General features: G+C 36.2%; 1 protein-coding gene and 1 long non-coding RNA gene across 4 annotated transcripts in view; one reads left to right on the top strand and one right to left on the bottom strand.

Moving 5' to 3' along the window:
• The window catches only part of LOC139963472 (uncharacterized), a 42,375-nt gene that overhangs the window by 4,692 nt on the left and 14,756 nt on the right, over positions 1-22,927 (bottom strand). The window contains exon 2 of the long non-coding RNA XR_011791589.1: positions 17,242-17,362. This is a non-coding gene — a long non-coding RNA (uncharacterized lncRNA). The remainder of the gene's footprint in view (positions 1-17,241; positions 17,363-22,927) is intronic.
• The window catches only part of LOC139963469 (uncharacterized), a 34,904-nt gene that overhangs the window by 2,171 nt on the left and 9,806 nt on the right, over positions 1-22,927 (top strand). For 2 of the 3 annotated variants that reach the window (XM_071964263.1, XM_071964262.1), the window contains exon 2: positions 17,090-17,223. In XM_071964263.1, the coding sequence (XP_071820364.1) occupies positions 17,131-17,223 (93 nt within the window). In that variant the 5' untranslated portion in view covers positions 17,090-17,130. Of the gene's footprint in view, positions 1-16,383; positions 17,224-22,927 lie in introns of those variants that run through there. The other variant, XM_071964261.1, reaches the window with a different exon arrangement.

Genomic DNA, 22,927 nt, shown 5'->3' with positions numbered 1-22,927 from the left:
TTAAATTGTATCAAAACTGTCGATATTGTATTTTTTTTTTTTTAACCCACACCTGTAACTACTTGTCGCATATAAGTTTCAGTAATATACAGCACTCGTTATTAAGAATCACAGTTGAAAATAACCATCTGAGAGATCAATCCCCCGTCATAACCCTTAGGGACAAGATATACTTTATAATTTAATGGTAGGTCCTATACTACCTCCCGTCTAAATGCATTAATGATGACAGGAACTGAATGCTGTTCGCATCTTTGACGAGGAACACACAAATATATTGTACAGGTATATCTATAGCCTATAGGTATAACTATATATCGTATACGTATATCGTAGGCCTATATGAAAAATCGAATGTATATATATATATATATATATATATATATATATAGATATATATATATATAGCCTATATATATATATAGCCTATATATATATAGCCTATATATATATATATAGCCTATATATATATATAGCCTATATATATATATATACATATATATATATATATATATATATATATATATATTTATGTATATATAGGTTTTTGTCATGCATGTATGACTCTGCAGCAAGCATCGCAACTGGTTAGGGGTTCACCATTCTGAGCCCTACACTTTATTACAACCGTTAACATGCAGAAATACATCGATATTTCAAGTTTTAAAAAAAAAATATTTCTTTACCACTTTTCATAAAAGAAATTTAGACCATAAATATATATGTTCTAAACAGGGATCTCATGAATACAAAGGCCGCGTCCTTCCAAGTAGTTTACTTAAAGCTATAACTTTATGGCCATCCGTATTTAGCCTAACATGTATCGGATATAGGGTTAAAGGTAGAGGTCGGAACATTCACATGCAAACCTTGTATTATACTTAATCAAGGATAAAACTAAGGCCTAGTTCGATGCAACAATCCAGAAAGTGACAAACAAAAATGGACCGTTGCTCAGATATGTAATACATTAATATGCTAGAAAAATGATAACCTACGGACAAATGTCCCCCACCCCCCCCCCCCCCATCCGGATTTACAGTGTGCCATACCAATGCATTCTTCTCATTAAGATATTTCATGGGTTACCGGTAGCACGGAATGTTTCGAGACTTTTTTTTTCGGGCCACAGTGAAATTTTGTACCATGAATTCGTGAGGCCGAAACCAATTGGGCGAACTGCCCATTTTGGAGTGTCCTGTCGCAAGTATAGGCCAGATATATACCAACTTCCCCAAGTATACATATCTCATGTTTACCATTGTGTTACTGTTCTGCGGACCACATTGAAAAGGGCTTTAAAAACCTTTCCCGCGGGCCAGAGAAAATTTGGTCGAGTACCGCACTTTTTACCAGTTTGTGATCTAACGCATTCTGTAGGCAATCAGGAATGATGTTCTCAAGATGTTACAAATCTTTCACATAGAAATATGCTAGAAAGACCAAGCTATGGTCACACATTAAACATGTGACAACTTGCTATCGGAAGAATTTGATTGTGACAACCAGCAGTATTTTTTTTTTTAAACCGAAAAGAATTATTTGATGAGATTAAATCTACATGCATGCATGAAGGTAAAACAAGGGAATGGCATTTAACTTGAGATGGGTCCATTATGTCAGACCTCTACAATAAAGAAGCCCTGTCCTAACACTTGCTCAGCATACCGTAACCTTCCCTTCTGACAAACTTTTCATCCCAATACTGCAGTGTATTCTGGGGTCTTTTCATATCAGATGGGCGTAGATCCCGCATTATCCTTAAATGACCATCGCTTTCTTTAAAACTCTTTATCTCCAATACACATCCTTTGATCTTTCCAATAGGGTTCTATATTTATCCAACATGAGTGGCCCTCGATTATACAAGCTATGATACCGTGAACTAGTTTATAGGTTTCATGAAAGCCCCATTAAAAGATTATCCCATAGCCTTTCCTCCCTTGGGTCAACTTTGTCATTGTTACGTCCTCTTTGACATGTCCTATATAAAGTGGGGATTTAGACCAACTTTCAATAGAATCGAATACTGATAAAACGGTGTTATAAAGTGCCACAAATTTTCGCAGATGCCCCTTGCAGCTAAATATTCCCTAAGGGTATACCCCGATTAGTCTTTAAACGCGCTTAATGGTTTAATATAGGAACAGATCTGTTCACTCCATTTATTGCATCTGTAGATATCAAACCAAAATTCCAATCGTACTTAAGGACTCGCGTACGACTTTGCATGGAGTCCTTATACAATATTATATTCTTATATGATACAGGCTCAATTGCAAGACAGATCATACTATATTACCTACGTGTCCAGAGTTTACCACGACATAGTCGCGTTGGGTGCTCTTAGAAATTACACGAAGAAACAAGGAAGTCAAATAAATTGGATCGATGGTCTTTAACTCTTCTTAAGCCATTTCTCCGTTTGAAATTAATAGCCAACTTCATGCATGTATGACTATATATATATATATTTGTAAGTTACGCCAAAACTGACTGGGCTTTGGACGATATAGGTGTTATTGTCCAGTGGTTTGAACCAGCAAAGGGCAGTGGTGACTACACTTTAGGCCTCGTCGCCTATATATCGACCATCACGTATGTTTGCCATCAGTGGCGGACCCAGGGTTTCTGTGAAGGGAGAGACCCGGTATTAAGTGTAGATACCGAAATCATTATCGCTTAGATAGTGATGAATAAAAAAATAAAAAAAATATATGAATAAACAAACAAACAAATAAATATATATATATATATTTATATAAATATATATATATATATACATGTGTGTGTGTGGGTGTATTTATTTTAAACAGCAATTAATGTGAGTATAAACAGTGAAGAAACCCATCAAGACCCTAAACCCCATTGTTTTTATTGGCCTGCAGTGTTTGACGGATACTTAGTCTAGACACTAACATTAGCCGTTTTTAAATCTATTCGTTATCCATATGGAAAAATTGAAATCTTGGTTACTTTTGCGAAAGTTACTTTTCATCTGTTTGAAACATGGACAATTTTTTTTTAAGGAAATGCGTAAAAATTTGATAATAAAAAGCACATGTCCACAGTTTAACCACCCATGGGGTATAAGTTATTCCTAAAAATCCTTCAAATGTGGAACTGATTTCTAAAAAATAAAAAAGGTGAGGAACCAGTGGCGTAACCAGATTTTTTCATCGGGGGGGGGGGGGGCCGAGAGGGGGTGTGGAAGAGGTCGAGTGGGAGGAGGGTATTTTAGGTATTTTCCATTTTGCGCCATTCCCAAACACTTGAAACCATGGTAACGGTACTGTTTGTTTCGTTACTCAAATTGAATAGTTTATTTCTGAGTTCCATTTGCTAACTAAAAATATGAACTTGATATATATTGTGGAGTATAAGTCAAGCGCGTAGCCAGAATTGTATATTAGGAGGTGAGGTGGATTCCATTTCTTGACCTGTTAACGAGAACGTTATGCGATATAGTGGGCTAATAGAGGCTTCAGAGCTTTCAAATATTTTCCAAATCGGCCGAGAGTTATGCCATGTAATATTATATTAAAATGTTCACAATACTGCATAAGATTAGCCTAATATTGATTCGTTGGGTAGAAATTATTCAAATATGTAATAACTCACTCAAAATAGAAGCTAATTCTATGGCGGCCTAGTCAAATCCGTGGCACACACGTGGCAGTATAGCTTGTTTAATACAAAACAAACAATACGATGGTGTCACGGTGTGATATACACCAGTTTAAAGTTTACAGCATATACAGTGTTGCCAGTTATTCTGCAACACAACCGGAGAATTTTACCGACCAAGTCGAGCGAATACAAGCCAAAAACCTTTTTAGTTCCATTTCTGCCCCTGTATATGCATAGTCTACAATGTGGTAGTTTGCATTCCTTTTCGATAGGGTTACCCTATGTAGGCTGCCTATACAAAAATAGCTCTTCAAAAGTGTGGGGGTCAAAAGGCTTAGATATACCGCTATGCATATCACATCTCTCTTTAGTCATATAATGGGAATGAGATATTCCAATTTCAACACTTCTGAAACTTTGTGTGAGACCTCTCTACGTTGTTCTCCAAATTCTCCCCCCCCCCCCACTGGTGGTCCCCCTTTCTCAATCTCTTGTTTTATTCCCCTCTTTCTTTTTATCGTTGTCATTTTGTTTCTCTCTCACTCTTTGTTTTCTCTCATGAGGGGGGGGGGTGACCTCCCCCATCTCCCCCTGGCTACGCGCTTGGAGAAAGTCAACTGTACTCTTAGCTGGTAATAGTGTGCTCTGTTCTCATACTGTTTACATTACATAAATTTATCGTTCACACTTTGTCTACAAAAGCTATTGGATTTTTTTTTTTTTTTTGGCAGTAAAATTTGTTATCTGCCGAATCAAGTTTAGCATTTGAATAAAGTTAAAAATTCAATAATACTGTAGCGATGGGAATTTTTACAATTGGGTTCAGTTTTTTCGTCCTTTTTAAAAGTTATTTTAACAATATCGGATTTACATCGGACGGTCGATATAACTATGGTATAAAGTTATAAACATACATATGATATAACAAGCGCAGGTTTTCTCGTTGGGTAGTGTGTGTGGCGCAGGGAGGGGATTGGTGGGGGGCTTGTAGAGATGACAGAAAGCAAAATGATAGGATAATATTTAACTTTAGACGCAATTGGTTGGTATTAATTTGAGAAATACCACTCCCGCACGTTACGCCACTGGGAGGAACTTATGGCTTTGTGTATATTGACTTAAGATTTAATGTATTTGTCAAGAGGATATCATGTCGTGTGAGCATTAAACTGTATGATAGATATGCAATGAGTAGAGGTGCTTAACCTACTTACACAAGACCAGGGTGGAATCCACCTTTAGCCATCTAGGAAATTACATTCGGCGGGGCTTAAATATATATTACAAATGGTTCAATGGCATAATTGTATGTCATAGTGCAGTACACTTATCTTATAAATATATGAGCAAAATATTCTGCACTTTATTCGTTGAAAACTTCATTATCTTTCATTATACCTCGATATATGTTTGATTGAATGCGGCGGAATGGAACCTATATAGCTAAACACCCCCTTTTCTCCAGGAAGTATTATATGGTCTGTGAAGTCATCTCAGTAGATATACCTTTTCTTCTTTTTTAAGACAAATCACCCTCTGTGAACCCTCACCCCCCCCCCCCCCCAAACAAAAACTGGATCCACTCTCTACCCCAGTCTCCGTACATATAGAGACTTCCCTGTGATAATCTTCTTGTTCAGAATTATGTGAAGTGTGATACATATGCAATATTTGCTTAGACATTAGACTTTCAAAGTTCTCTGTACTGATCATTTCATAAAAATGCACACTTTTTGCCAAAATATTATTTGCCTAGAGGAGTGGTTTAACTTTTTATGTCAAGAAAAATGCCAACATTTTCATTCCAATTGTCATGATATTCACTCTGTGATGCATGTTTAACAAGCCAACCGTGAATTACCAACCAGACCTGCTGTTTTATTTACACTGGCCTTTAAGAATATAATGCACGATTTCTAATGAAAATACACAATACGGTAAACATGAATATATTAAGTATAATATTAATAATCAATAATAATCAGGCAATTATTTTTACGACGCTTTTAAACTATCGCGAATGTGGGAGAAGCCCGCAAAGGGCTTATGGATTATAACTGTCACGTCGGGTTGCTTCTCAAATCAAATTTGGAATCTTTTCAATTTAGGAAGTCATTTCAGATGGGAAAACCGTAGATTGTCAGTCGAACGCCCAAACAAGTGGTAACAGGTCCGCGATATTCGCACGAATCTGAACTTTCCGTGAGCTTATTATACATATATACAGTTAATCTGCACAGGTTTTATACAGGAATATATATCTATAATCTTATATGTTTGTATACAGGTAACTATAATATCACAGGCAAAGCCATCAACAACTTTGATTGAGTTTGATTGCGGTTTTAAATTGAAGCTTACCCGTTATGCATGTCCTTGAGATAAATCGTTTTCTTGAATAGTTCAAAAATTTCGTGGTTTTTCTTTCACACAAAACCACACAGTGGGTCGTCTAGTAATGCAATGTGAATACTTCGTTTACGAAGAAAAAAAAATTAAAACTAAAAACTAAGTTTAGTCACGTGAATAAACTACTGCGGGCAAATACCTGTCTGTACAAGTCAAATTGACTGTCAGAAGGAACGCCAAAGTTTTCAAATTACACTCTAGGTGGTTGAAAGGATTATACTATATGTAGCTTAATTCTTCATTTGATTCCGCTGATTAATTGTTTCAGTTCGTTAAAAAACAATTTTTGTTTTGTTTTTGATCCCTTGCCGAAGGCAGCATGAATCTATGCGACGGTGATGGCGTGCGCGTGTATGTGACACTTGCCCGTAAACGCCATAACTTCAGAAGGATAACTCAGGGGGGTATATTTCATATTTGGTATGTAGGTTCCCCTTAGGAAGAAGAACTGGTTTGTGATTGTTTTTGGTATTGGTCAAAGGTCATTTGAGGTCAGCACGGATCAAAGTCTGAAAACATTGTTCACCGTGCAATACGGTATCTCAAGAAGTAGAAGTTACAGGAAGTTCAAACTGTGCAGTTCTTATAATTGGCATGTGGATTTTCTGTAATTAGTTCAGCGAACCCTGTTGTTTGTGGTGTAGGTCAAAGGTCATTTGGGGTCATCAGAAGGCAAAATGTGAAAATATCAAAGATGCTATATTCCAGAACATGAAAGGAGCTCATATACGCAAGGTATGTATAGTTTGTACACAGTTTGATATAGGTCAGAGTTCATTTAAGGTCACCAGGTGTCGAAACTTGAACACTATGCAAATACGATAATTTTAATAGAAAACTGCAGTAGCTGGTATATAATGTATAGGCAGTTTCATCACGTGTCATATTGGTATATGACTTCCCTATAATTAGTACAAGAGCCCAGTAATTCTTTTTAAAGGTCAAAGGTCACTTGAGGTCAGCAAGCCGGAAAGTGTAAAACACAGCAGCTGGACAATTTTGTTTTCAAGTTGAGACTTCTAATTTGCTTCAAGTCAATGGTAGTTTAAGGCTAGCAGAATTCAGTCCCTCAAACTCTTTCTTCTTAGTTAGGGAGTGGTCAGTATAGTACAGCTTGGGTTTTAGCTTGACATTTTGTGCAAGGACATTGTGTACAGGAAAGCACATATATTTGGTCAGACCTTAATTGATATTTTTTTTATGAAATTGAGAATTATTTGCATTTTAAAGAACATAACTAGTAATACCTGGAAGTTTACACCATGCATGTCGGGGCAATTTTTCATTGCTCTCACTATATCTGGGTATACGTCTTCCATGCTCTCACCATACGGTACAGGTTTAAGATGCTGTTTAAGTTGTCATTTTTATCTAAGTTCAGTCAGTTATTACTGCACAATATCATAAACTGCTCTGAATTCTCAATATTAAAGGCCTCAGGGATTTATTTTGACACGAAACACTTGACCTTCACCTATTACACAACGTTGTTCTTGCTAGAATTTTGGGACTGATATTGTCCAAACATTTGCTTAAATATCATGCTGAAGGAAGGTTATTTGAAGTCAATAGAGGAAAAGGTCTGAAAACCTTGTAAGCTTGCCAACTGCAACTCCCACTAATGACTGTTATCTGTCATCAACTTTTAGAAGGATAATACCTTTGTAATGATCAAGTTATCCGGTATGATGTTCTGGTACTTGACTTCGGGATACATTTCCTCAGTTGCTCTATCAATCGGGTCGGATTCCATATACAGTATAAACTAGACTGCTTTCTGGTTATTGTATCTTACACGGTTAATGCGACAGGGGTGGGGGGGGGGGGGGTAGGGCCTAATAGAGTGCGAGATTTATAACAGCCCAGCCTATTACATTTCCCCGATGGTATGTGTTACGCAGATTGTATGGAGAAGTTCAGAACGGTGGTTGCCCTATAATTAATAAATGAGCCCAGGTCCCATTTGACCATTGCTATATTGTCTCTGCACTTGTATTTGACAATGCTTACCGTATCATTTGAAGGGGATGCAGCAAGCGGAGAGAAGTTTCATTTGGGAGACCCCCCCCCCCCCATCCCTACACACCCTTTAATGGTGTTCACCAGGAACATGGAGTTTCAAATTAGTAGAGAAAGCGTTCCGCGAGTTTCAGGAGACCCTGGATCAATTCTTCCAGAGTATACATGTATTGACGTATGAATAGCATTTCAATGTATGTCTTGCTTTTGGCAGAACCATATAGGCTACATAATGTTGTAAACACACCCAGACTTAACAGTGTATACGAGTATAAATCCCCGTTTGTACGAGTACGAGCAAAATGGTCTCAACGCAAGAATGAATAACTATAGCCTATACTTAATTCTGCACCATAGTTTTATACGACCTTCCTTACCGGTTTCGAACCTCTAGATATACAATCAGCATCCATAGCCTAGTGGTTAGGGTGTCCGCATAAAGCGGGAGGCCCGGGTTCGAATCCCGGTGGAGGGGCATTCACGAATGACAGGTATAAATAGATTCCGATAACGATTCTATGATAAACCGATCAATATTCGCAAACCACCATTCTCTAGCCTTTGTCTCTATAAAAGGACTCTATAATTGATAGTAATTTCACTGCCTTGGAGTCCCCATTCGACGGCACCGGTAGTAAAGTTTGTCTTCTTAAAGTGTCCGACAATAAATCTGCTCGAAAATTATGTGCAATTAGTGGGATTATTGGATAAGACATCTCACAGTATATTATATATGTGTATGCAAGAGTGACAAAACTTTGAATATTTACAAATAAATTCAATTTGAATACATTGACTTTGTGGGATACAAAATATCCAGTATAAGAATAAATATTTACAGGTGTCCTCCCCAACTGGTCGTAAACAGATATATGAGGCTTAGTAATATATCATTGATGATACTTGCACGATTCAATATATATATGTATTTTTTGGTCACTAGCTGAGATAGCAGCCTTGCTGCTTTTCGTCCTTCATATGTTAACCTTCCTACTGTAATGTGTCTTTTCGCACACGAAAAAAGGTGCAAATATGAGCAGGAAATTGTTATTGATAAATATACATATGTAATAGTAATAATAAGTTGCTTATTCCCCCACCAAGCTCAATAACAACTTCCTCTGCGGTTCGCATAAACGATGCAGGCAAAGCAGACTGCGTTTATATTGTTAAATCTTTTCTTATCTTATCTTGAATAAATTGTTACAAGCAAAGAATTTGGCAAAAAGTTTAGTCTCTTTTCTGCTAGTAATGTTTGTAATATTAATTCCGGTGTTGTTTTGTTTCCCTTCAAGATATCTAGTTTTCAAAATATATTTCTGGGATTTTGTTTGACCTTCAAAGCTAAATTGATGGTGGCGACAGCTCCTCGATACAGTCTTTAATTAACTCTAATGTTAATATATCGTTTTAATAAAAGTGCCCTTCTTGGCTCGCGACACCCCCACCCCCCGAAACGGGAGTCAAACCTTTATTCCTTGTTTCTTAATTATTCTCTTTTCTTATATTAAAATATATTGAATGACATTTTCTATCGTTGCCATAAACAGTGACGTTTACCATAACCTTTAACAAAATGCTGCTTAATTAGATTTAAGCCAATTACTTATGGAAAAAACAGTACATAATTATTTCAGGAGACTTGTCAAGGCTATTTTGAATAGAAATGCGAATAGTCTTTTACCATATAGCCTGACGAGTGTTGCCTGCAAATGTGATATAATTAACGCTGAGTGATTTAATATATCTACCCAGCAATCACCATGACTGTATTTACAACCAAATCAATTTAAAGTCAATGACCAGATCATATACTACATGAGATTATGAATCGGAAACAGGGTCATTGTAGTATACACGTAGGGGGGGTTTAGGCCTAATCCTGATACAAGAATTTTTAAAGCAGCTTTCTGAGTTGAGTTTGATCAACTTTATTGGTCGGTCCTGTATGATACTAAAAATGAGAGTAAAATCTTCGTTTGTTTGGCCAGCCAAGTTTCATTTCGACTAGTGAAGAAGAAGTTAGACATTTTGAAATGTCAATGTTTCTTTAGTATTTTTGTTATCTGTGTTAAATGTTACTATGGAAAGTGTCCGGACAACCAAATGTTCAGGATGTAATCAATATCTTCAATTATAACTATACTCTTGATTCAAGTTCATTTGATTGAAAACGCTAAAAGATTTTCTTAGTTCGATAAATTGAAATCTTATTTGTGAATAAATACTCAGTATCGGGTTTGAGAAAATTGCGGACCAAATTAAAAGAAGCTGCTTTAAGCTTTTACCGTACTTATTTCAAGATTATACGCACACGTGCCGTTCGAACTGGCTTAAATTACTGCCACTTTTGTAAGAGAAGTGGTTTATAAATATTAGTTCGCGGATGAGGGGAAAAAATGTGTACTCCTTTTTCTCAGGTAAAAAAAAATAACGTGTTCATAAGTCTTTGCCCCGTTTGCTATTTAAATTCCAAAGTTGATGACATGTCTTCGTTTTCCTTTGTCGATCTATTTCTTATTTTCAGATCTATAAGTGGACTGGTCACCCAAATTTAAAATGCGTCAATGTTAAAAGTCTATAGGTATATTATTGAACTCTGTTAAGGTTTAAAACGAACTGACCATCAAATATATGCCTATATAGAAGTGAAACATTTATCACGTTTGAGTAGTACATTGAAGTAAATGTTTCAATTTACAGACCTTCTCGAAAGCGATACTGGACAGCTGTGTCAGTCACATTCCGTTGGCCGATTTTTTTTTGTTCTTAGCCCCGCCCCCCATCCCACCCCTGCAGCGTGATAGGTAAAACGACTGTTTGTGAAGCCATTTCATGCCACCTTGAACAGACTAGTATATACTATATACTATATATATATATATATATATATATATATATATATATATATATATATATATATATATATATATATATATATATATATATATATATATATATATATATATATATATATATATATATATATATATACAGATATATATATATATATATATATATATATATATATATATATATATATGTATATATATATCACGTCACGGTATAGTCATATCAACTGAACGAAGTCGAATGGACGACAATTTTGTGGTCGAATAAGGTAAATACCACCTGGGTCGATCAATCGTGTATAGTTCTGACGTTTTGTGTAATATTTTAGCAATATCATGTAAGAAGTTGTGACCTGTGTCCTTTATCGTTTCAATTAAAGTCGCCGCAAATTATCGAAATTTTCCTTTCAAATAGATAATTTTACTGAATTAACTTTTTACCGACCTACATATAGAAGACCCTGCTGGTTTGTCTGTTGTTACTAATTGAAGCTATTTGACACCTTCTATAGGGGAGAAAAAGGGTTTGCAGACTATGAAAACGGTCAGGCTTATAGAGATATTGTGTCAATAGCGACGTATAAATAACTTCTTTTATTAGTCTATTCTAATAACAATTAATAACTCCATTAGGAATAGTATATAATTATTAGTGTTATATAAGTGCGCAATTAAGAATGGGATTCTCAAGGACATAACAGTAGTACGTTTAGCGTTGTGTGTGAAAAGTGTCTGTGAGGACGAGGACTGCGGGGAAGAGGTTGGGGGCGAGAAGAGGGTAGCTCAAGCTATATTTACATAGCCACTCATTAACACAGTGTTATAAAATATCTTGCAAACACTAACTCCACCTCCCCGCCCTCCTCAAATCTTCCCAACCCCCCCCCCCCCTTCCCACTCACCCGCTCCCCGAAAAAATATCAGACCACAAATGTCATCACCGTTATTTTTAGAATTTATAGTTAAAATGTTTTAAGAAAAATGTTCTTTGTTCATGAGATTAGGCACAAAATGTATAGTTAAAATGTTTTGAGAAAAATGTTCTTTGTTCATGAGATTAGGCACAAACTTAATTAGTTTTGATATGTCGTAGATCGTTAACACACAATGCAGCTATGCATTCCAGGTTGTCTTTCTAAACCACTTTTAAGATTTAAGAAAATTACCCTTTAAACATCTGAGGTCCATCAGTTAAAGAGACTGGACGTCTTAATATAGTATAACACCATACAGTCCATTACGGGCTCACAATTCAATCGGAAAACAGAAGTTTTATGCAAGCATCAAATAGTAGGATTCTTATAAGGCATTACAAACAACGTTAAGGACAAATGGTGTTGGATGTCATCCGCGGGGGTTTCTGTTGTTCATGTGAAGTTAAAAAAAAAAATTGTTCGGTTGATTTATTCGATTCATGAAACAGTGGATTAACATTTACAATTTAGGCCTGGACTCAGGAGCCAATGACATCATCAACTTAGCCTTAAAGGAGCACTACAGAGAGATATAACATATACTTTAACCTGAATAACTGGAAAACCAAAACAGCTATATAGAAATATTCCTAACATTTCCCCTCCTTTTTTGTGTGGATAATGACATGTCAAGATAAAAGTTTTGCCTTATGTCATCCAAACTTTTAGTAACAGATTATATTTCCAGCATCCTTATTGGAAAGGTCAAAACAACACTCGAACAAATAATGTCAATTTCAACTCAAAATACAGCTTGAAAGTGTCACTTTGGCCTTTCGGTAAAAAGGAAATTGTTCAATGTTCTGGGATTTTCTTGACCCATACATAGACAAAACCATTTAACATTTAACCTATAACCATTAAACTATACTGTTGTATATCCATTACGCACTATACCAGCCGGGGAACTGTTCACGGTCATGACAAATTACTGCTTGTTTTAAAGATTGTGGGTTCAGCGTCATATGCCAGATCTGTGACGCATGACCTAGTCCAATCATTTCTCTCATTGGTCTTTGTGATGTCTTAACCATGATTACCTGCACCGCATGGGAATCTATTTCCGCTTCCACAGATTGTCCATGCTGGTTAGAACTCTTATCATGGTACCGCCCGCCCATACTCCTTCCCCTCATACAATTTCCACCTACATGACATCAGTTAATCCAGCACCCCCCTCCCCCCACAACTAATCAACACCACTACCCACATCCTATTGATAAAGATTCCCGGTCCCGTCACTGCACCTGACATAAAGCGCGTCGCACTTACCGACGTTAAAGGCGGTCTGTCGTCTATTCATTTTATTCAGTATAAGAGGGGAACACCTCCCTGGTATATTAATATGTACAAAAAAAAAGGATGTGTTTCACTACACATATTTATTTATACTTGTGTATATATATATATATATACATATATATATATATATGTATATGTGTGTATGTATGTATATATATATATATATATATATATATATATGTGTGTACATACATACATACTCAATTAAGCTTAAATACAAATTATTCGACCTATGTAGCGATGTTGTAGTTTCGACTGTTTAGGTTGTACCGCATATGCATGGTATTTCTTTATGTACTGTACATTAGGAATTATGATAATATTTATTTTAATATTCTAACATAGGCCTATATGTAGTTCAAATGGTACCAAGGTAACACTCATAACTCAAAAAAGCATCTCTCGCGCAAAGAATGCTCTTATAATTTTATTTGAAATGAAACTTCTGCCTTCATATATAGTCTGAAATTATTCTCAACCGACCATCATATATTTTGCCATCCATTAATATTTGTTTGGTTTATAATGCTCTCATCCAGATGGTAATGCCGGTTCTAATCAGGCTCCCTACGTTAGCCACCCATCTCATCTGAAACAGATGTAAACAGCCGATACACTCACTACCCACTCATGCTTTGATTGAAAGCCGATCAGACATTCGAAATCAATTTATTTGATTGTCATCGATGTAGTCCAATTGACCCCTTGGAGACAAACACTGCAGTTGTGTGTTAACTGATGGTGCTTCATTCTCCCGCGTTATACTTGTTCTTCATGCCGTTTTTTTACATGCATATATGCCTTTCATTTGGTCTTCGTTCTGCTAATAGGTATACTAGAGCAGTGGTGGGTATGACATGTTACCCAATCGGCGGGCCATAACACTTAAGAACATACTCCCGTTAATTAGGATTACTATATAGGCCTACATGCATCACGTGGTCATGTAAACATTAAATGTAAATTTGGTGTTTTTATAGAGGCCTATCTGATTATAAGGGGCATTAACAAAAATTAAAAACAAAAACACAAAAAATACAAAAATACAAAAGCAGCGGCCATATTGGGTTGTAAACGCCAGTAAATCAATTTTGAAAAGGTATGTAATATTTACATACAATATAAACCCATTTGGATATTCCTAATTAGCGAGTTGTCTACTCATCGATTAGTGAAACGCAGTAATATTGTGTCCCACACATGTGGGTTTTTAAAAAAAATAAATATATGATTTCTTCATTTACAAATCTTTGCATTTAATGCTTAATTTACTTTGTCTTGTTCGGTTTGGAGAACGGAAATGAACAGATTATGATTTCAGGAACGTGAAGGTTTTTCTTTAAAGTTCCAGTATGGTATACATCACATTGTGGTATGATATTCAACGTACAATTTATCTTTAACCACATACAGTATGTAGCAGACGATCGTCTGCACTGATTCATTTTCGCGGTAACTTTTTGGTCACTTTAGTATAGACTACATAGCATAAACAATATTTAGTCAATAGAGTCTTATACCAAGCATAATCCCCCCGTAATCTACATCTTGAACTATCAGGAAGTTCGTAAATCCTGCTATGACGTCACGACTCCCCCGATCTGAATTCTTAATGTGTCTTATATTGTTTGCATTGTCAAGCCTCTGTACATCCATATTATGTGTTCAAATGAGGCAGGTTCATATTTAGAACGTTTGCAAAACGCTCTGTATAATGAATTTTATCATGCACTCCGTATAGTCGTACGTACACTGAAACTCTGCACAATTCTTACAAATGGTTGTTCGCACCATCCACATCTGTATTGGGGCATTTACCAAGAGAGAGGGGGAGAGGGAGAGAGAGAGGGGGGGTACTAAAATGAACAACTGATGCCCAACTAAACGTATAACAGCTTTCTGATTTATTCAAGTCTTAAATATATCGGACTTCCAAGAACGATATTTTATCCGGTAAACTTATTATTTACTCATATTTTTCTTTAAGCTTATTTTATCATTTTCTTCTCGAAATTAATCCGGGATGGGAGATGAAGAGGGAAGGGGAGAAACGGGGGTGTCTCGCCCCTTTGTCAATATCGTCTTCTACCTAAAGACGTGTATTGTGTAGGAATCACCTCACTGCCATAACAGTATATCGTAAGATTTTTATACAAGGAATTCAAACCGATATTTCTCTCCCCGGCGTTCTTTCCATTTAACCCTATTTAGTAGCTGGTCCTTTATATACAAATTCAATCGAAATTTCTCCATTATAACATCGATGAGAGCGAAATGTTAACTTTCAGGGTTTCAATCTTTCTTGTATAAAGAAGCCAAGATACGGTGCATGCATGGTTTTTGCGAATTGTCTGATATATGTGACCTATATGGAGAGTAATCGCCATGAGATGCTTTGAGTGTAAAAGGTGCCATGATATGAAACCGTATTATTTCCGTAATTACAACTTAAATTACTCACACACAAATGAAGAAGATATAGGATCGATGAGCCAATGCTACATATCCAGTCTGCAGTGAGGCATAATGAGAACTTCAAGGATCAGGAATAAGTTACATTATGACTATTACTGTTGTCTTATATTTGACTTAGAGAGAGAGAGGGTAACTAATTGTTATCTTTCTTTTCTTTTTTGGACGACTAAGGAGTGTTAGCTCAGTGGTTAACGCCGGTGCCTTCCAATGATAAGGTCCCCAGTTCGAGCCACTCCAAGATTAATGTATGTCGTCCAGTTATAGAGTTGTTGACAATTGACAATTCATAATCATGGACGTTAAATATGAATCTAAGAGACTGACTTCGGTCAGTTTGCGGCTTTGATAACCAATGAGGCTTCTTCGCGAGTCCCTGCTTGCAGGAGGATCTAACATACATACAATACATACAGGCACTATGCAGCAGGTTAATTTAGTTATAAATCAACGTACAAAGTCCTTTTACAAATAGGTTCGTTATACCTAGTCCAGTAATACTGTAATGTCTGCAGTCAAACGGATAATGCCAACCGAGGCGTGATTGCCATATTGACGGGAAGTCATGACAATTACTAAATCAAATTTCCATCTTATTAGAAAAAAAAACTGAACAAAAATTTGGTCACCCAAAATGGCTTTAAATCTTTTTTATATCGACGGTCATGTCTGATACACACAAAAAAAAATAATAATAATAATAATAATAAACTGTCAGTCTGTTATATTAATTAATGTTGCAATTTATGTTCTAACCAGACCTGGTTTTAATAGGTCAACTAATAAATGTGGTAATGAGATACAACATGCATTGTTTTATCATCTCCAACGCATGGAGCTGATACGTTGTGCCTATAATGTCACTTGTTTGATGATCGGATCCAATTGAATCTAATTATATCAACTTTATTAACACTATATGAGTCAGCCTATACCAATGTGAGCAGACTGCAGTCATAGACTATGTCGAGGTAACAGTCACGTGATGTGACGTAAACCAGAGTGTATCATCACTAATATAGTTCACATCAACATATACCGTATCCACCCTCGGTGTTCTTGCCCACATGTGATTATAGCGGCATTACGGAAACCAGCACTTTGAATGCGCAACAAATAGGTCTAATTATTGGCCTCTTACACATATATAGACACCATACAATAGTTACAAGTAGAACTCGAAAAACTAACTGAAACAGGAAATACAATGATCAATAAAACATGCTGAAAGTTTAAGTCAATAATGAATAAAACATTATATCCATACCGGGTGAAGATACTCGGAATGACGTCATCAGTTGATACGTAAGTGGTTATAGTAATAGATCACGCGATACACTTATATATTAGTATCTGAATGTGGGTCCTTTCAAATGAATCCGTTCTGGTTTCATTTAGTGGCGTATCGCTTTTCTTTTTATCACCAAACAGAAAACTACTTTGGCATCAACCTTGACTACGATTTACCAACCATGGAGCCAGTGCGCATGCTCATATCTTTCATCTGCGCAGTCGTGGTATTACAAGTTCAATTCGTCAGCTCGAGACGATTGAGTCAACCTCAGGTAAGTCACAATATTTACCTTTCATTTCTTCTTCTCTTTTGTAAGTCAGCCAAAAAGATGAAACTTGTGACTAATTCATGTCAGCATATGAAGAGATTTCGGAGGGAATCTTTTCCGCTAGAGAAGCCAGACTTTTTACCTTCGAATGAGAAGAGAGCGAGAGAACATATATAAACCGGACGCAACAGAACGTGTGTGGTCGTGGATCACCGCGACAAGCAAGGTTCTCGATTCGTAGGTCTGTAATTACGATCGTATATATACGAGTCATTAAGAGTTGTACTTAGGTGGTACGGTCATGAATTGAGATATCTCCCCACCCCCTCTACGCCCCCTCCCCCATACAGACGAACTAACAAGCCAAAAACAAAACTAAAACCTAGGTTGTTTATGTGTTGTTTACCGTTAATAAGGCTCCGATGTTATGTTTTCCTAATTTTAAACCCAAAGAGTGTTTGTTTCATTGACGTATACGGCCTAGTGTTTCACGATGGGGGTGAAGGGAGATGTGTGACAGCCCAGACAGAATATGCATGTTTTGAAGAAAGAATGTCACGTGATAGAGTATTAGAGACTTCAAAGTCTGACACAAGTTTTCCAAATCTAATAACAACTGATATGTACATTATATATTATAACTCAACAATGTGCTTCAAATTTGTTACATAAGGTCAGCAGAGGTCAAGTTCAGTAATATCCGGCTTGTGTAAATACAGAAAACTCGAAAGTGCAGTTTGATTGAACTTCCTCATAATTTTTACATGTGTTAATTCACGTCATTTGATAAATGCAAGAAACACATGCTTTTTGTAAAGGTCAACTGTCACTTGAGATCGACAGACGGTAATCATGTCTGCAAAATGGTATACACGATAACCGAAACAGCAGTTATGTGGAACATTTACACTGCACATTCTTTACAGTTTAGGTAGATTCTCGCTGATATTTGTACTATAATCCGACACCTTTTTACTCGACGTGGTGAAAGGTCACTCATGGTCAACGGGGCTCAAAGCGTGTATGATAACCTTGTGGACATATACATCAGCCGCACCCGAAAGTACGAGAAATAGAGAACATATCAAGGCCAAGTGAACTGTGAATAGCTTATGACAAAATAATTCCTCAGTAAAGTAACGCAATTTGTTAGAAACTAATGTTGGCATTTATAACACCCCTCCCCACCCCCTCCCCATCACCTCCTTTCATCCCCGAATAGTTGGCAAACGATATAAGGTACCGTCTTACATAACACATCAACTTTATATCATATGGTCCTCTATCTTCTGTTGATGTATATAGGCAAGTATAATCACTCGGTGAGTGCGTGGCAAATTTGTCAGATATTATTCATGTGACGTCACTGATATTTTGGTCATCTATTTAATTTAAGTTTTTTTCATTTGATTAAACTCAGCGAGAGCTTTTCCATAAAGTAAAGGTAAAGACTGAATCAGTTTATTGTGTTTGCATAATAGTTACACTGCAGATGTTGAATATTGCTCGTTATAACCCGGTTCTGGTCTTTTTTACTTTTGAAAGAAAATATCATAGATTTTTACAACATGAACGTTAATAATATATTTCTCACGTTGTAATTTAATTTCTATGTATTAGGCAACTATATTGCTGGAGTTGCTCTATCTAAAAGGACAATGCATTTGAAGAAACGTCAACGTCCTGTAATTAATTCGCTGCATTATCATGGGAAAGTTGAAAGACGTGGCTATATAATACACTCAAGTTGACCTAAGGTGCGACAAGGATATATCAAACATCCTGTTGGTGCTTGATGCGCATGTGTTGTCGCCATAGATACGTATGCAATGATAACGTAATTGCCGCCGATCACTTTGCAGGATGACGTTTACAAACTTTTCAAAAGCATGAATGGCCTGTTACACTTTCCTGTCAAAAGTAGGTCAAGAATGAAAGAAGCCTCAAAGACTTCCACCTCACAAATGCAGATGGATGGGACATAACGTAATTGATTTTGAAAGAATGAGGGTCATTCACACCTTAGGTCAAAGGTCAAATAGTAACCTTTCGCGTTCGTGAGGGCTTTCACCTGCATCCAGGAGGTCTTTGAGGAAGATAATCCCTTCTATTCATTTCTCTCTTTCTTTTCCCTTTCCTCTTCTTCTTTCGAAAAGCAAAAAAAAAAATGGAAATTACAGTTCCAAACGAAGTTATCTGAGTCCGCCTCGAGCGGGCCTTTTAATCTAAAAGAATAATGTCCGTGAGGGGATGTATCGTTTCCGAGTCTACGGTGGTGAATTATCCACCTGTAGCATAAACACCCTGAGAGAACAATATCTTTTGACCTATCATAGGAACAGTTCAAGTGAGAACCTCATTTATTCCTGTGAAATATTGTCTTGACACCCTAACATTATATATATAAACACAAGTATAATATATATATATATACATATATATATATATATATATATATATATATTAATATTAATATATGTATATATATATATATATATATATATATATAAATATATATATATATATATATATATATATATATATATATATATATATATATATATATATATATATAGCCTACAAACTAAGTTGTGACAAGAAGTATTTTCAAAGTTTCGTGTACGGCAAAAAAGAAGAAGATTGGCTCGTATCTGGATAGACCTCTTGACTGTATTTTACATTAAAACAGATTTGGTTTTTACAAAGAACCACGACCTCCAACCCAACGGTGCACACCCCCCCCCCCTCCATTTTCCACCACAAGTTCTTATATAAGAGCATAAATATGGTTAGTAAGATTTTGTGGGTAAATATACCGTTTCCTCTTTAATCGGATGAATCTACTTCAGGGGATATCCCAGTGTCTGAAGTTAATTGATCTACAACATTCATGGACATTTTCTGCACTTTTAGGTCAAAATTACATCCTCAAAGGACTTCTTTTTTTTATGACGAAGATATTAATTTTTCAGATTTTTAGTGCATATGTCAACAGCAGAGTGAATGACGTCAACATGGTACGTGCGCTGACATGTTTTTTTTTTAATAATATTCAACTGGGTTATCCATCCAGAGGAATATCAAAAATTTACAAAACAACAAAAGTTTAACAAACGGTGTAGAATATGTTTCTATTTTAAAGTAAGTGTTACGTAACCTTCCACCAGAATATCCGGAGGATGATTATTTATAGGCATAATTTCGATTTTCGATCTTTCAAATTGCTAAAACAAACAGCTTTATTTTGTAAAATATAAACCTTTATAGGCATCAGAGGCTCATCAATCAAAGTGACTGGACTACTTAGTCAAGCACGCAGAGCGTTATATGTCAGCTCATCAAAAGCGACAAAAAAAATCCTAAACGAAACGTAACTTGTTTGCCCTCAAAATAACGTGATACAACTTTATCAAGGGGAAATGGTTGAATATTATGCATGTTTATGTAAATGTTTAAATTCAGTTCGAAGAAAATGTTCTCGGTGAGTTGTAATTAGAATGTATACAATGGATGAACATTAACATTTAGGTCTGGACTGGAAACAAAGACCGCATCACTTTTTATGTCCAAATCTAAATTTCCGACTTGCGTCATTCTTTGAACAATAAAGCCTGTGTTGTGGTGGTATTTATATGCACGTTTGAAATAGTGCAGCCTAACTTTTCAGTTAGGCCTAACCTAACCCCTGCTCAGAAACCAAAGGTTAAAATTAGATCACAGACCTGTGTCTATTGCCTGCAGGATAAGTGAAGAGTGAACTCCTTCAAATTTCCTGTCATTCGAAATTTATATATGACTTCTTCCCCGACACAGAAAGGCATTAGCGCAGGCATCCGAACCACATTGTTATGTTTCTATAATTAATGTTATCACACGTGTCATAACAGTAATCCTTTTAACAAACATTCGAACTTCATATATGCCTATGACATTTTCCCGTCCCAGAAAGACATTATCATCATGACAGATGTTACATGGTGCGCGATGAATGCGCAATTTACAGATCTATTTGGCAAGACAAAAGCTGACTTACCAATGACAACGGAAACCTTGATGATTTGTAGAATCAGTAGAATAATATAGGATATGGTATGATCCTTTCAGGGGACTGAGTTGATCATCACACAGATATCTCTGTCATATGTTTAGCTTATAATTATTAATCGTTAGGTTTACATCTTCTTTTAAGACAAACAATTCTCAGAGTCGTGGTTATTATAGAACTCAACTGTGCTACCAGCCAGGGGCGCACCACGCATATTTCATATGTATATAAAGGTACAATATAAACAGTGACATTTCCAACATCGTTTCAAGAGTTGCAAATATAACACCATCTTGCATCTGTAAGCACCCTGTTTTACGACAATTTCTCAAGGGTGGGGGGGGGGCGACGACTTAACTAGCCCAATCCCCCAAGGACAAAGGGATTGGGCCTCTGTTATCAGTTTTATAGTGATCTAACTCCACCAATAATAATAATATTAATAAAACTATATGTATACAGCGCAACAATATCCATCTATTTGATATTTTGCGACCATGCAGTAGGTAGGGTCTTGTTTTTTTTTTTACATTTTTTTGTTATATAACCCCGGGCAACGAGAAGCTGATATTGTTGTAAACCTTGTACTTTTCAATTTGTAGATTTATATCTTAAAAATCACGATATGACTTAAGACCTGAAAGGCCAGGATTTATAATAAAAATATATAAAATAAAATAACCACCGTTTATACTCCTGTATAGCTTAGTCGGTCGTTGTACCTCTGTACATCTTCAAGGGGGGTACATATTTTCTTTGTAGATTAACCATGCGCGAAATGTGAGGATTTCTCTCAATAGTTCCGTTATTAAACTGTTTTCAGTTTCTTTGGAATGCAGAGTTTGATCCATTTCGTCACAGATACAAAATTGCACATATATAATCAAAGTTGCATTCTGAGTTGACCATGATTTTGATTTGCTTTTTTTTATTTCATTTTTTTTTTATTATCTCACTTACAGTTTAGTTCTTTAAAACATAATTTCAAGCGCTTCTTTTTTTGCATTTAGCAATTAGCACAATTTGATGGTGCAATAAAAAATAAAACGAAATAAATGCCATCATGTTGAAAGTAGCATTTGAAACTCATTTCTATCACATTGTAATATAAATAAAGAAAACTATTTGATACCCGCATGTGTCTCGATGATGTCACAATAAAGACTTGTTCAAGTCCATTTTCTATGACGTAAGTAAGTTATCAATCAGACAAACTGAATTCGCTACGGACAATTTCGCAGGACACACGTTACGCTATACGCAGAGCCATATATGCAAATATGACTCTCGAGTCTACGGTACACTAAATGACGCATTCAAACAGCGCCAACAACACTGCTTGAATAAAAAAATGAACTTTTTTTTAAATCACTGGTGATTGTCTGGTCTGGGATTTGTTTGTCACAGGTTGTTATGGGTTTAACGTCCGTTCTTGGAACATGTCGACAATTAACCCTTGCCATGCACTCGCGGTGGGACTTTATTAAGTTAGGCCCATGCATGCAACGTGTGCTCGATACGACCACCAATGAACCGCTCATATTGTTGCAATGATAGATCCAATGACCTGCATTCAACGTTTTGGCTCAGTTGAAAAAAAGTTCAAACGACAGATACACTTTTACCTTTCTTTCGTTCTTTTTTTTGGGGGGGGGGGGGTGG

Source organism: Apostichopus japonicus, chromosome 22, assembly GCF_037975245.1.
Source record: "Apostichopus japonicus isolate 1M-3 chromosome 22, ASM3797524v1, whole genome shotgun sequence".
NCBI classification, from domain to species: domain Eukaryota; kingdom Metazoa; phylum Echinodermata; class Holothuroidea; order Aspidochirotida; family Stichopodidae; genus Apostichopus; species Apostichopus japonicus.
Note: the sequence above shows the minus strand (reverse complement) of the source record. Positions and strands in the feature narration are given on the sequence as shown.